Raw genomic sequence first — 15,347 nt, 5'->3', positions numbered from 1 at the left:
ATGACATTTTTAGTCCAATGGTATTTTTTCGCTGATGCTTCAAAGTCAAATGTTTGCACATAATATTTCTTCCCTATTTTAACATTGTGCATATGACTATCGTACTAACACACAGTTAACTGTTTACGTTTGGGAAATTTAAGACAATCGACCTCAAAAGAGATGTAGATTTTCATTTCCTCTTCTGCAAGTTAACCCGAACAGCCAATATTAAACATGTAAAATTTGACTGTGCACCTTGCCATAAGTATCAGGCACTTTCAGATTCAAACAGTTTAATGGAAAATGATAGGTACTCGAGTCTGCAGAGTACATTTGATCAAAGACAAAAATTCTTATATGATGAAAACTTTACAAATCAAAATGTTTTCACAAGCAATCATTTCTCAAAGTGATACTATTTTACTGCCCATTCACATAAATCACTTGTATACACCCTACCGTTTTACCATAAACTTGTGTCGGTGTCCGAACACAATCAGGATCTTAACTTCTCAAGCATCTTGTCACATTTCTGACATACTAGTATAGATTGGTAACCACAGTATGTACACTTACACATGCCACATTCACAACAAATGTATGTGGCTAATGCCTTACACACTACACAGGCAGGATCTACTTTTAGTATGCCTGCATTTGATGACTGCGCCAAGTTACTGCAAGCACCTTCAGCCTGTTGGAGACAAACAGAGTCTGCAGCTTCAAAAAATCTGAGGACATGATCCATGCAGGTTTTCATACTGTTACAGGAAATGGTGTGAGCTGTGCAACATGTATCACAACAGTAGCGAACTGATTCACCACTGTCAAGACAATTATGCTTTAAGTATTTTTTCAGATCCAAAACATCTCCAGCTGTATCGGGCTCACCAACAGATTTAAACTCAGCTGTGGTTTTATGTAGGTCTTGAGATTCCTCAAATTTATTGTCTTCAATATTCGAAGGAGGAATGTGCTCATTACCAGAGATTCTAGTAATGTGCTTGTTGCAAGTTTCATCCTTATACTGGTCACTACTATAAGGCCTGTACTCTACATGCATTGCCAAGGGGATTGTGCTTCTATTGTATTCCTGCTGAGAAGGAGAATCGGTTTGATGATTTGCACTAGGATTAGACCCTGAATCCATATAGATATCTTCTGCATTAGAGACAGATGCAAGTGTTCTTTGAAGTTGCTTTCCTCTCTGGGTCTCAGAAGTAGAACAGGTCCGGTTTAGCCTTTCAACACAGGCGTCAATATTGGTCATCAATTTTCTTTGTAAAAGCAGTTCTTCTACTGAAACCTTACAGTAGCCAAGTTTTCCAATGACTTCTAACAAGATTTCACATTCAGTCCTTGCAACAAAGAAGTTAAACGCTAGACTTATCAATTGTGAAGCATGTGGAAGATCCCCCACTTCAAGTTCAAGATTATCCTTTACCCGATAGCCCATTCTCTTAAAAATTCTTTCAAGGTCTTCATTACAGATTGTAGGTTTTAGGTGGTACACATAGGCTCCTGAAAAAGTCTTTTAAAAAAGAGAAACATATGATTAAGATTTTGGACAAGGATGTTGAGGGTGATAAAGAGATGTAGAGGGGAGTACAACAGCAGAAAATTGAGCCAGTAGAAGTACTGTATTGTAAATTCATCAACAATTAAAACTATGGACATTTTGGTTTGTATAAATGTATTGCAACAGACAAAACACATTGGAAAATAATGTTTTTGTTGAACATTTAGAGCATTTAACTCTTCAAATTCTGTGTAAACAGGACAACTTAGCTGGCAAAATAAAATTTATTAGCAGACTTACCTTTATTGTTTTGAATTCATTTCTCCATGGGTACTGAAAGAGGTTGGCAGCAGCCATTTCCAATAATTCAAAAGCCCCAATCAGCTTCTTGAAAATATTTGGGTTATTATGTGACCTTTGCAAGGATTTGGCAATTATTTCATGCACATCAACCCACAGTAAGGAAGCCAAATGTGCGCCACTTTTTATTAACCACTGTCTGATTTGTTCTTTTAATTTGTTATCGTGACAAATTCCATTGTGTCCCAAAGATGATTCTTCACAAACCTTCTTGTATCGCTCGAGATAACATTGTAGTTCAGCGGCCATTCTGAAAGAAAATCTAACACAATTTATTCTATTAGAGCACTTTTTAAGCACACAGTTGTTTACATTAGGAATTTAAATGGATACATGCCCTAAACAGGACAATTAACAAGGAGAGAGATTTACTTTCCCCACTTACTAGTGAAGATAATAATCACATGGGTTCATTCTTAATACACATATTTGATTAAGAATTTGAGTCTTTATTACTATTTTCACTTTTAACCACTATTGGGCAATTTATATTTTGATGTACATTAAGATTGACGATTCCTTGCTGAGGGCAGCACAGTAATGTAGGGGCTTAGCATAATTACAGTCCCAGCAACCCAGGTTCAATTCCCGCTGCTGACTGTAAGGACCTTGTATATGTTCCCCATGACCACGTATGTTTGCTCCAGGTGCTCCTGGTTTCCTCCCCCATCCCAAAGACATATAGGTTAGTAGGTTGATTGTCACTTGGGTTGTATTTGAGCAGTGCAAGTTCATTCGGCTGGAAGGGCCTATTACTATGCTGACTCTCTAAATAAAATAAAATTCAACCGTAGTTAATGATTATTTTGCCTGTGTATTTCTAATCCAAAACTCAGCTACGTTGTAGCATAAGAGTGCATGCACTGTTAGAATATTATGTGTGCTTACTGACAGTAGAGGACAGAAGACCATGGAAGGAAGCGAAGGGGGAGCAGAACCAGAGGGAGGTGATGGGCAGGTAAGAAGGTAAGGTGAGAGGGGGAAAATGGGAATGGGGAATGGTGAAGGAGGAGGGTGCAATTACTGGAAGTTTAAGAAATCGAAGTTCATGTCAACAGGCTGGAGGCTACCTAAACGGAATACGAAGCGTTCCTCCTCCAACCTGAGTGTGGCCTCATTGTGGCAGTAGAGGTGGCTATGGACTGACATGTCGGAATGAGAATAGGAAGTAGAATTGAAATGGTGGCCACTGGGGGAAATCCCACTTTTTGTGGCAGATGATACATTCTTCCAATCTACGTTGGGTCTCACAATACAGGAGGCCACACTGGGAGCACTAGATGCAGTAGATGATCCCAAAAGATTCACATGTGACATGTTGTCTCACCTGGAAGGGCCCAGAATGGTAGTGGGGAAGGAGGTGTAGGGGCAGGTGTGGCACTAGTTCTGCTTGCAAGTGTAAACACCAGGAGGGAAATCATTGGGGTGGGACAAGAGAACAAAGGAGTGGGGAGTGAGTGATCCCTGTGGAAATTTGTGGGGGGTGGGGCTGGATATCCGGGTGGTGGGATCCCATTGGAGATGGCATTAGTAACAGGAGATGTGTGTTAAATGCCTTTTTACCACCCTGTCTAACCATGACAACATTTTCAAAAAACTAAGTAACCGTACGCCTAGGTCCCTCCATTGTATTACACTTCCCCTCCCCGCCCCCCAAACCAGGATGAAGCCGCTTAGCAATAGGAATCCACATCAAACTGGGAGAGCAGATTGATTGGCACTGAGAACCCAAATTTAACGTTTGGGGAGGTGGGGGCACAAAGTAATTTGTCCATAAATGCTCAGAGGAACACACCACCTAATGAACAACCCAGTTGCCTCCCCTGTCATGCAGCTCTTGGGAGTGTCAGTGTGTGGGCCCCAAGTTGGTCCCATACTGGAGTGGAAGCTAGTCATCCTCACCCAAAGCGTCTGCCCAGGGGGAATGGGAGAGGGTAGATTAATACATCCACTAAATCACCTCATCTTTTCAATTACTTTCAGTAATTGAAAACCTGCTGCAGAGCTGCCTGTTGGTTTTAATCATGTTGTTAAAAATCACTTCACTGATTAAGAGTCTGGAAATGATCACAGACATGAAGGCCTGTTGAATTAGCTCTCCTGCTCTGAGCATCATAGGATAGAGCATTTGGCACTTTACCAAAGGCTACAAGGTGGAACTGTTCCTCACCCTATTGTGTTAATTATTCAATTCTGTTCAATTTATTTTATTCAGAGATGCAGCATAGTAACAGGTGTTTCAGGCCCAATGAGCCTACGCCACCCAATTATTCCCATGCAACCAATTAATGGACTAACATCTGAAATGTGGAAAGAGGCCGGAGTGCTTGGAGCAAACCCATGCGGCCACAGGGGTGACGTACAAAGTCTTTACAGAGAGAGGTAGCATTAAACTGGGTCGCTCTAGCTGTGGAAGCTTGTGCTGAGTGTCACGCTGCCGTGCTGCCCCCAGTCAAGGTCTCATTGCCACCTGCTTCACTATTCAACAAGGCTCCTTAATTTAGTGTCATCAGCAAACTTGCTAATCCTCCGAAATACATTCATATCTAAACCATTTACATACACAAGAAATGCAGAGGTCCCGACACTGACCCCTGGGCATCTACTAGTCACAGGTATCCTTCAACCCTCACCCTCTGCCTCCTCTCATTGAGAGAACCTGAACCCAGCTTGCTGGCTCCACCCAACTGCATATAACCCAACTCTTCAGGTCGACCTTCCATCTGTCTTAAAGTTCATCTAGGCAACAATTGCTACCCTACCTTCGTCAGACATGACCTCTCATGCACAAAACCATGCTTCCTCATCAGTCATTAACTGACCAAGCAACAGCAGATCCAGTCTCTCAAAATTCCCTCCAGTAACTTCTCCACAACCTAAGTAAGGCTCACTAGCTTGTAGGTCCCCTACCTATTCTTGCTGCCCTTCTTGAACAATGGAAGAACATTAGCCACCCTCCAGTCATCTGGGATTTCACATGTGGCTAATGACAAAACAAACACCTTGACAAGGGCCTCTTGTGATTTCTTCCTGAAAGGTCTGGGGTGCACTCATTCAGGCCCTGGGGATTTGCTCATCTTAAGGAGCTTCAAGACTGCAAATACCTCCCTAATAAGCACACAATCTAAGGCCTCACTACTTATCACCCTCATTTCTTTGGAATCCATGATTTTCCCCTCAGGAAACACAGAGGAGAAATAGACATTAATCTCAGCTATCTCCTGCATCTCCACACATTGGTGGCCCTGACAGCCTTTTAAGACGCCTAGTCCCTCCTTAATAACCCTTTTACTGTTAACATAATGGAGTAACCTCTTGACACCTTTAACCCTGCCTGCCTAATCAATTTCATACCTTCTTTTTGCCTTTTAAGTTGTTCTTAATCCTTTTCAATTCACAGAATACTCTGTCGATTCCTCTTTTGATTCACAGCAAGCAGGCAGCGGAGTAAGTCGCCGTTTTTCGGGAGAAAATTCAGATTTTTTTTTAACTACTTGGGATAAAAGAGGCACGACTGCGCAGGCGCGTGACCTCAGAGCGCGGAAGGCTTAAAAAGAACACAGCCCTATCCAGTGGGCAGCGTCGGAGCGGGCTGTGGAGTGAGAGGGTACGGAGTGATAGGGCTTTGGCTCAACGGGGCTTAGGCGGAAATGGGAAGAGGCTTCTGCGACCTTTGAGTCTCATGATAAAAGGGTAAGTTACAGATTTATTTTGTAATAACAGTAGCATTAAAAGTATGCATCTAGGATTAGTGTTGTGCTTGAAGTGCCAGATGTGGGGACCCTGGGAGACTCCCAGCCTCCCCAAGGATTACAACTGCACCAGGCGCATTGAGATGAGGCTCCTTAAGGGCCATGTTAGGGATCTGGAGCTACAACTTGATGACCTTCAGCTAGTTAGGGAAAGTGAGGAGGCGATTGATAATACCTATAGAGAGATAGTGGACAGCACCCCTGTGACAGTCCCCCTCAGAAATCGATATATCATTTTAGATACTGTTGGAGAGATTGACCTGACAGAGGAAAACCACAGCGAACAGGACTCTGGCACTCTGCCCAGTGGCGTGATCAAGAGAGCAAGGAGAAATGCAGTATTTATAGGGGATTCCATAGTGAGGGGTAAAGACAAGAGATTCTGTGAGCCGGACAAGGATACCTGGATGGTGTGTTGCCTCCCTGGTGCCAGGGTACGGGATGTCTCAGATCGGGTCCAGAGTATTCTAAGGAGAGAGGGCCAGCAGCCAGAAGTCTTGGTACATGTTGGTACCAATGACATAGACAGAAAAAGAGAGGAGGTCCTGAAGGAAGATTACTGGGAGCTAAGAAGAAAATTGAAAAGCCGGACCTCCAGAGTAATAATCTCATGATTACCGCCTGAGCCACGCGCTAATGAAGGTAAGAATAGCAGAATTAAGCAGATGAATGCGTGGCTAAGTAACCGATGCAGGGGGCAGGGCTTCAAATTCTTGGATATCTGGGATCTGTTTGGGGGAGGTATGACATATACAAAAACGATGGGTTACACCTGAACTCAAAGGGTACTAATATCCTGGCGGGATTGTTTAATATAGCTGTTAGGGAGGGTTTAAACTAAGTTGGCAGGGGGAAGGAAACCAGAGTGTGAGGGTTGAGGAAGAGGAAAATAGAAATAAGTCAAAGATACTGTGCAGTGAAGATGGCAAGGAGGACAGACAGGTGACTAGACAGGATAATTTGCTGTGCGATAGAAATATAGCAAAATCGGTAACAGATACTGATCTAAATGTACTGTATTTAAATGCATGCAGCATTAGAAATAAAGTGGATGACCTTGTTGTACAGCTACAGGTTAAAAGATAGGACACTGTGGCCATCATCGAGTCATGGCTAAATGATGGATGTGATTGGGAACTGAATATCCAAGGATACGCAGTGTATAGGAAAGATAAGAAGGTAGGTAAAGGGGGTGGCGTGGCCCTGATGGTAAGCAATGATATCAAATCAGTAGAAAGAAGGGACACAGGATCAGAAGAGGTAGAATCCTTATGGGTCGAGTTAATAAATGGCAAGGGTAAAAAGACACTAATAGCAGTTATATACAGGCCTCCAAACAGCAGCCGGGATGTGGATTACAAGCTACAGCTGGAAATAGAAAAAGCTTGTCAGAAGGAAAATGTCAAGATAATTATGGGGGATTTTAATATGAAAGTGGATTGGGAAAGTCAGGAAGGTACTGGATCTCAGGAGAGGGTGTTTGTAGAATGCCTACAAGATGGCTTTTTGGAGCAACTTGTCCATAAGCCCACCACGGGATCGGCTGTTTTGCATTGGGTGCTGTGTAATGAACCTGAGGCAATTAGGGAGCTGGAGGTAATGAAACCCCTTGGAAGTAGTGATCATAACCTGATTAAGTTCAGTTTCAAATTTGAAAAGAAGCTGGTATCAGGTGTATCAATATTTCAGTGGAACAAAGGAAATTACAGTGGTATGAGAGAGGAAATGGCCCAAGTCGATTGGAAAAGTAAGCTAGATGGAGGGACGGTAGAGCATAATTGGATGAAGTTCCTACAGGAAATAAGGAAAGTGCAGGAAAAATATATTCCAAGAAAAAAGAAAATCATGAATGGAAAAATGGCACAAATGTGGCTAACGAGAGAGGTTAAGGCTAACATAAAAGCAAAAGAGATGGCATACAAGGAAGCAAAAATTAGTGGGAAAACTGAGGACTGGACAACTTTTAAAAACTTACAGAAGAAAACTAAGAAAGTCATTAGGAAAGAAAAGATGTATTATGAAAGGAAGTTGGCAATTAACATAAAAAAGGATACTAAGTTTTTTTAAATATATGAAGAGTAAAAGTGTGACATGGGTAGATATAGGACCGATTGAAAATGATGCTGGAGAAATTATAATGGGTAACAAAGAGATGGCAGAGGAACTAAATGAGTATTTTGCATCAGTCTTCAGAGTGGAAGACAATAGCAACATACCTGATAGGTCTCAGGGAATAGAATTAGGTACAGTCAAGATTACTAGAGAGAGAAAGTGCTTGGGAAACTAAATGGACTAAGAATAGATAAGTCTCCCGGTCCGGATGAGGTGCACCCAAGGGTTCTGAAGGAGGTGGCTTTGGAGATTGTGGAGGCATTGGAAATGATCTTCCAGGAATCAATAGACTCTGGCATGGTTCCGGAGGACTGGAAGGTCGCAAATGTAGTTCCGCTGTTTAAGAAAGGAGAGAGGCAGCAAAAAGAAAATTACAGACCAATTAGTCTGACATCAGTAGTTGGAAAGTTATTGGAGTCGATCCTCAAGGACAAGGTTGTGAAATACCTCAAGGTGCATGACAAGATAGGCCGAAGCCAGCATGGTTTCATGAAGGGAAGATCCTGCCTCACCAACCTATTGGAATTTTTTGAGGTAATCTCAAATAAGATTGACAAGGGAGAGGCTGTGGATGTTGTGTATTTGGATTTCCAAAAGGCCTTTGATAAGGTGCCGCATAAGAGGCTGCTTAGTAAAATCAGAGCCCATGGAATTACAGGAAAGATATTGGAATGGGTGGAGCATTGGCTGATAGGAAGAAAGCAAAGGGTGGGAATAAAGGGATCCTATTCTGATTGGTCGCCGGTTACTAGTGGTGTTCCGCAGGGGTCAGTGTTGGGGCCGCTTCTTTTTACAATGCATATCGATGATTTAGATTATGGATTAAATGGTTTTGTGGCTAAGTTTGCGGATGACACCAAGATAGGTGGAGGAGCAGGAGGTGTTGAAGAAACGGAAAGGTTGCAGAGAGACTTGGCCATTTTAGGAGAGTGGGCAAAGAAATGTCAGATGAGATACAATATTGACAAATGTACGGTTGTACATTTTGGAAGAAGAAATAGTCCAGCAGATTATTATTTAGATGGGGAGAAAATTTCGAAAATCCGAAAATCGGAAGTGCAAAGGGACTTGGGGGTCCTTGTGCAGGATACCCTAAAGGTTAAAGCAATAGTCACAACACGCTGGAGGAACTCAGCAGGTCGAAGAGAGGCTTCCCTTCGACGGGAGTTCAGTGAGACCCTCTCTCACTGCTCCCCCTCTGTGATCTCCGCCTTTCTCCGACTCTTAGACCAGATCCTCACCCAGACCCACTACCACAGTCACATCTCCTTCCTGGGAACATGTCTCCGCCGCCGCCTCCTTCTACTACCCATTGCATTTTCCCCTATTTCTTCTTCACCTTTCCTGCCCATCACCTCCCGGCTTCCACTCCCCCACCCCTTTTCTTTCCCCTTACTGGTTTTTCACCTGGAAACTACCAGCCTTCTCCTTCCCACCCTCCCCCCACCTTCTTTATAGGGCCTCTGCCCCTTCCCTCTTCAGTCCTGACGATGGGTTCCGGCCTGAAACATTGACTGATCGTTTCCACGGATGCTGCCCGGCCTGTTGAGTTCCTCCAGAATGTTGTGAGTGTTGCTTTGACCCCAGCATCTGCAAAGTATTTTGTGTTTACCCTAAAGGTTAACCACCAGGTTGGATCAGCAGTAAGGAAAGCGAATGCTATGTTGGCATTCATTTCAAGAGGAATAGTGTATAAGAGTAAGGAGGTGTTGATGAGGCTCTATGGGGCACTGGTGAGACCTCATTTGGAATACTGTGTGCAGTTTTGGGCCCCCTATCTTAGAAGAGATGTACTGATGTTGGAGAGAGTTCAGAGAAGATTTACGAGGATGATTCCTGGAATGCAGGAGCTAACATATGAGGAGTGTTTGTCGGCTCTTGGACTGTATTCATTAGAGTATCGAAGAAGGAGACAGGATCTCAGAACATTTTGAACGTTGACAGGGTTGGACAGAGTAGATGTGGAAAGGCTGTTTTCCTTGGTGGGTGAATCCAGGACAAGAGGCCAGTCTTAGAATTAGAGGGTACCCATTTAAAACAGAGATGAGAAGAAATTTTTTTTAGCCAGAGGGTTGTGGATCTATGGAATTCGTTGCTGCATAGAGCTGTGGAGGCCCAGTCACTGAGGGTGTTTAAGGAGGAGATTGACAGGTATCTAATTAGTCAGGGTATCAAGGGATATGGGGAAAAAGCCAGAAACTGAACTAGATGGGAGAATAGTATAGCTCATAGTGGAGTGGCGGAGCAGACTCAATGGGCCAAATGGCCTACTTCTGCTCCTTTGTCTTGTGATCAATTTACTAAGGGATCCAGTCATACCCAGCTACCTAACCACAACATACACTTCCTTCTTTTTCTGACCTGAGCCAGGATGTTTCATTTTGTTAGGTAAGGATGCCTGAGCTCGTTGTGTCTACCCTTCACTCAGACAGGAACACACTGCCCTCAGCTCTTGATGGGACATTTTTAAAAACCTTCCACTTGTCAACTGTTCCTTTCTCTTTGCAGTCAACCAGTCAACCCCAGCTAGATTCTGCTTGATGCTCTCAAAGATATTCCTGCTCTAGTTCAGGACTTTAACCTATGAATCTACTCTACCTTTTTCTGTAACTATTTTAAAACTAATAGCATTATGGTCAGTGGACTTCAGTTACTTGGCCACCTCATTTCCTAAAAGAAGGGCCTCTGTACCTCCCTCTGCTCCTGGATCCATGACTTCCTCATCGGGAGTCCACAGTCAGGGCAGATCAGAAATACCATCTCCTTCTCACTGACAATGAACACTGGTGTACCTCAGGAATGTGCGCTCAGCCTACTGCTCCATTTTGTCTACATCTATGACCATGCAGCTCATGACAACGATTGTTGAAGAATTTCATATGGGGACAATGAGTTGTACAGGAGTGAGACAGACAAGCTGGGTAAAAGGTGATGCAACAACGACTTTGCACTCAGTGTCAGTAAGACCAGGAACTGATTATTGACTTCAGAAAGGGGAAGTCAAGGGAAGACCCACCAGTCATCATTGAGGGATTAGCAGTGGAAAGTGAGCAATTTCAAGTTCCTGGGTGTCAGCATCTTGAAGATCTACTCTGGGCCCAACATATTGATACTATCACAAAGGAGTTATGCCCGTGGCTATATCTCATTAGCAGTCCGAGGAGATTTGGTATGTCACCAAAGATTCAAGAAAATTTCTACAGATATAGCGTGGAGAGCATTCTGTCTGCATCATCACCTGGTATGGAGGGGACACTGCACAGGATCAGAAAAAGCTGTAAACTCAGCCAGCTCCATCACGGGCAAGAGCCTCCCCAGCATCAGGGACATCTTTGAGAGACAACGTCCATCGCTAATGACCCCCCTCACCCAGGACATGCCCTCTTCTCATTGATACCATCAACATTTCAGGAACAGCTTTTTCCTCTCTGCCATCAAGTTCCTGAACAGACAACAAACTCAGGAACTTTTTGCCTCAGTATTTTCCCTCTTTTTGCTTCATTGTTTATATATAATATTCTTATTGCAATTTATAGTTGTTCTTATGTTTTGCAATGTACTGCTGCAGCAACCAATTTTCACAACGTCTACCAGTGATATTAAACCTGATTCTGATTCTCTTCTTTGGGGAAAATGTCTTGGATCTGCAACACAAGTTCTGCACTTTGCACTCTGGGTGTTCTAGTCTATACTGAGGAAACAGAAATCTCTCACTAGCACTACCCTGCTACTCTCACAACTACCTGCAATTTTCTAACACATCTGCTCAAGCTACCGCCGACAACTGGGGGAGGGGCGTTTAAAGTATAGCTCGACCAAGTGTCTTGGTCATAATTCAGACATAAAGTAACACCAAATTTAACAATGTGCAAAAAAAAATTAAACTGACACTTCGTGACTCTTGTTCATAAAAACTGCTGAAGATACCAGTCCATCACGATAATGATTACATCCACTAAGCACCTTCACCAGCTTGTGCCTTTGCACTCCAGAACAACGGAGGTACAAACTCAATTACCTCAAGGCAGAGGTAATGAAGATTCAAACTCCTGATACACCAATTTGGAAACGTCGTCAAGATGTTTGTTTTTATTTTAGACTACTCAAAATCGTCATTGATAGTGTGGTCAATAAAATGATTTAAAGATAATTGTATCTTAATATAGAGTGCAATTGACGCCACTTTTCACTGCACATAAGCATGAAGTGGCAAAGTTACTCCGGAGACACCCGTGGCTATGACTGAGACTTTCGTTTTGCTGGGATTTAGACCGAGTCAAATACCAGAGCGAATCCAATCTCCAGCAAGGGAGAAGGATGTTCCCTCTTCTATGCTGGACTCGAAAAGTCACACAAAAATTAATAGTCAAAAATGACTAACTTTTGAACAAGTTTTTTTTAGTACTTTTGGATGGCGGGGATGGAGGAGGGAACTAATTCTCAAATGTCAAATTCATTTGCCCCGATAAAGTAAAGAGCCTTATTTTGAACAACCACTGGGCACCCAGGTGGAAACTCTTTATACTCTACAGCTCCAGCTAATTTTTTAGGCACAGATATTGAAAACGGCTTTTACACCGCGGGTCTCTTCATATTATCTTCATCACTGTCCCAAGTACGGTGACTGTCGCGATTGTGACTGCTTTCACACACGACATGACCTCTTACCCAGTTAGTTGCACATGGATGAACGGACGGAACTGAAATCGAAAGTCTTAATTTTCCGTCTCCAACATTAAGCATACAAATTAACCCCACTTCCTGAGTTTTCGTTCACTTTTAGTGAGTTAGAAATTTCAGCAACTATCAATAATCCATACCCCTCAAATGTTGAACAACTTCTCCGGGCACGAAGACGAGAGCTTGCTATCGATCTTCTGCCACTGGAAGGTTCTCTTAAACTCGCCTGCCAGTAACCACCTTTAAGTTCCAGCCTCGACTGAAGATAAAGAAATCACCAAAAAGTACTTCTGGACGACACATAAATATAAAAGATAAAAAATAAACGCCGGGTAACACACACAAACCACTGTCAGCAAAAACTGCGAAATTCCCTTTCCCATAGGGCACGTGACGAACACAAGCCTGGCCTCCCGCAGCTCACTGGTGCATGGCAATGATTGACATCTCACGTCCGTAATCAGGCGCTGAGGGAGAAACTTCAGCTACCCTGAACCTAAATCAATGAAATCGTATTATTAAACGAGCTTAAAGTCGCTATGTTTACTGGGAACATAGCCTATACAGAAATAACAGCGTATCGTTAAGTTATTTGGCACAGGTGGTACAATGTTCTCAACTCTATAGCTTCTAATCTGATTCCTTTTGACCTCCTCTCTCATTTTTACCTATTGTGTACCTACCATTTTTACTTCAACAACTCCTTGTGATATCAAATTCTACGTTCCCCACACTCCTTGGGCGATTTCCTGTTGGATTACTTAGTGATTATCTCATATTAAACAAAGGGCCCTTCTCACCAGCGCAACATTCTCCTTGTGTCCGTCCTGTCAACAGTATCATTTTAAAAATCTCTGTCAAGTCATCCCTCAGTTTTGTTCATAAGTGAAATAAGACCTAGTCTGTTCATCCTTTTCTGATGTGTAATTCTGAACTCTGAATCTTGATCCTTTGCAGCTTCTCACACTATAAATCGGCTTTCCTGAAGGATGGTTGCCTTTTCAATATTTTTTCATTAATAAGAAGGCCACAAGAAGGAACACAAGTAGGCCATTTGGCCTGTTGCGCCTGCTTTGCTATCCATGGCTGGCCAACTTTCCATAAGTCCAGTTTCCTGCTCTATTCCCATATCTATTGAACTTATTGCTAATTTTCAAAGAATCAATCACTGGAGGTTTGAAGAATGAGAAGGGATATAATGAAATTATTGTATCACATATGTAACACCCTCTGTGTGAAAAAATTCAAAGTTCAACATTCAAGGTAAATATATTACCAAATTATGCTTATGTCACCATATACTGCCCTGAACACAATCTGTGCGGATTGGTGATAACATCTCGTCCTCGCTGACGATCAACACTGGTGCAGCTCAGGGATGTGTGCTTAGCCCACTGCTCTGCTCTTTATATACCCATGACTGTGTGGATAGACACAGCTCAAGTACCATCTATAAATTTGCTGGTGATGCAACCATTGTTGGTAGAATCTCAGGTGGAGATGGGAGGGTGTACAGGAGTGAGATATGCCAACTAGTGGAGTGGTGTCACAGCAACAACCTGGCACTCAACATCAGTAAGACAAAAGAGCTGATTGTGGACTTCAGGAAGGGTAAGACGAAGGAACACATACCAATCCTCATAGAGGGATCAGGACTGGAGCGAGTGAGCAGTTTCAAGTTCCTGGGTGTCAAGACCTCTGAGGATCTAACCTGGTCACAACATATTAATGCAGTTATAAAGAAGGCAAGACGGTGAATATACTTCATTAGGAGTATGAAGAGATTTGATATGTCAACAAATACACTCAAAAACTTCTATAGATGTACTGTGGAGAGCATTCTGATAGGCTGCATCACTGTCTGGTATGGAGGGGTGGGGCTACTGTACAGGACCGAAAGAAGCTGCAGAGGGTTGGAAATTTAGTTGGCTCCATCTTGGGTACTAACCTATAATGTACCCAGGATATCCTCATGGAGCGGTGTCTCAGAAAGGCAGCACAAATTTTAAGGACGTCCAACACCCAGGGCATGCCCTTTTCTCACTGTTGCCATCAGGCAGGAGGTACAGAAGCCTGAAGGCACACGCTCAGCGATTCAGGAATAGCTTCTTCCCCTCTGTCATCCAATTCTTAAATGGACATTGGACCCGTGAACACTACCTCCTTTTAAAATATATATTATTTCTGTTTTTGCACAATTTTTAGTCTATTCAATATACATATACTGTATTTGGTGTACTTAATTATTTATTATTATTATTTCTTCTTCTTCTTCCTCTATATTGCATTGAGCTGCTGCTGCGGTCAACAAATTTCACGACACATGCGAGTGATAATAAACCTGATTCTGAGATTCACTTTCTTGTGGGCATTTACAATCGAAATACAACAGACTTTAAAAAACTACACACTACAAAGATGGACAAACAACCAACGTGCAAAAGAAGACAAACTGTGCAAGTAGAAAATAATAATAAAACTACATAGTGACATACTGCGTAGGTTTAACAGCAGTGCAGAGCAATGGCTCCAAAATAGTCACTCATTAACAGAAACCCAAAACTGAGTATTGAAATCAGCACACCAATACAGCAGAAGAGATTAAGAAGCAAAATTGAAACCTTAAGAGCAGAAATAGACCACCTATTGAAGTACGAGATGGATAATCCAAGTAAGAAAGTTAAGAGAAAAGCTGAAGAAACACTTAGGGAATATAAGGTCCACTCAAGCCGTGGCCAGCTTAACAAAAGCATTGTAGAATTTATAGCAACACACATCAAAGTTGCTGGTGAACGCAGCAGGCCAGGAAGCATCTCTAGGAAGAGGTACAGTCGACGTTTCAGGCCGAGACCCTTCGTCGGGACTAACTGAAGAAAGAGCTAAGAGATTTAAAAGTGAGAGGGGGAGGGGGAGATCCAAAATGATAGGAGAAGACAGGAGGG

At 42.7% G+C, this 15,347-nt stretch overlaps 1 protein-coding gene across 1 annotated transcript; it reads right to left on the bottom strand.

Moving 5' to 3' along the window:
- Positions 1-469: 469 nt before the first annotated feature.
- Positions 470-12,755, bottom strand: spata2l (spermatogenesis associated 2-like). Its single transcript, XM_063067116.1, has 3 exons — positions 12,546-12,755; positions 1,802-2,123; positions 470-1,513 (listed from the first exon to the last, which is right to left on the bottom strand). Exons 2-3 carry the CDS (start codon positions 2,108-2,110, stop codon positions 479-481), a joined length of 1,344 nt encoding a protein of 447 aa, XP_062923186.1. The 5' UTR covers positions 2,111-2,123; positions 12,546-12,755; the 3' UTR covers positions 470-478.
- Positions 12,756-15,347: the final 2,592 nt, after the last annotated feature.

Source organism: Mobula hypostoma, chromosome 14 (assembly GCF_963921235.1).
Source record: "Mobula hypostoma chromosome 14, sMobHyp1.1, whole genome shotgun sequence".
Lineage (NCBI taxonomy): Eukaryota > Metazoa > Chordata > Chondrichthyes > Myliobatiformes > Myliobatidae > Mobula > Mobula hypostoma.
Note: the sequence above shows the minus strand (reverse complement) of the source record. Positions and strands in the feature narration are given on the sequence as shown.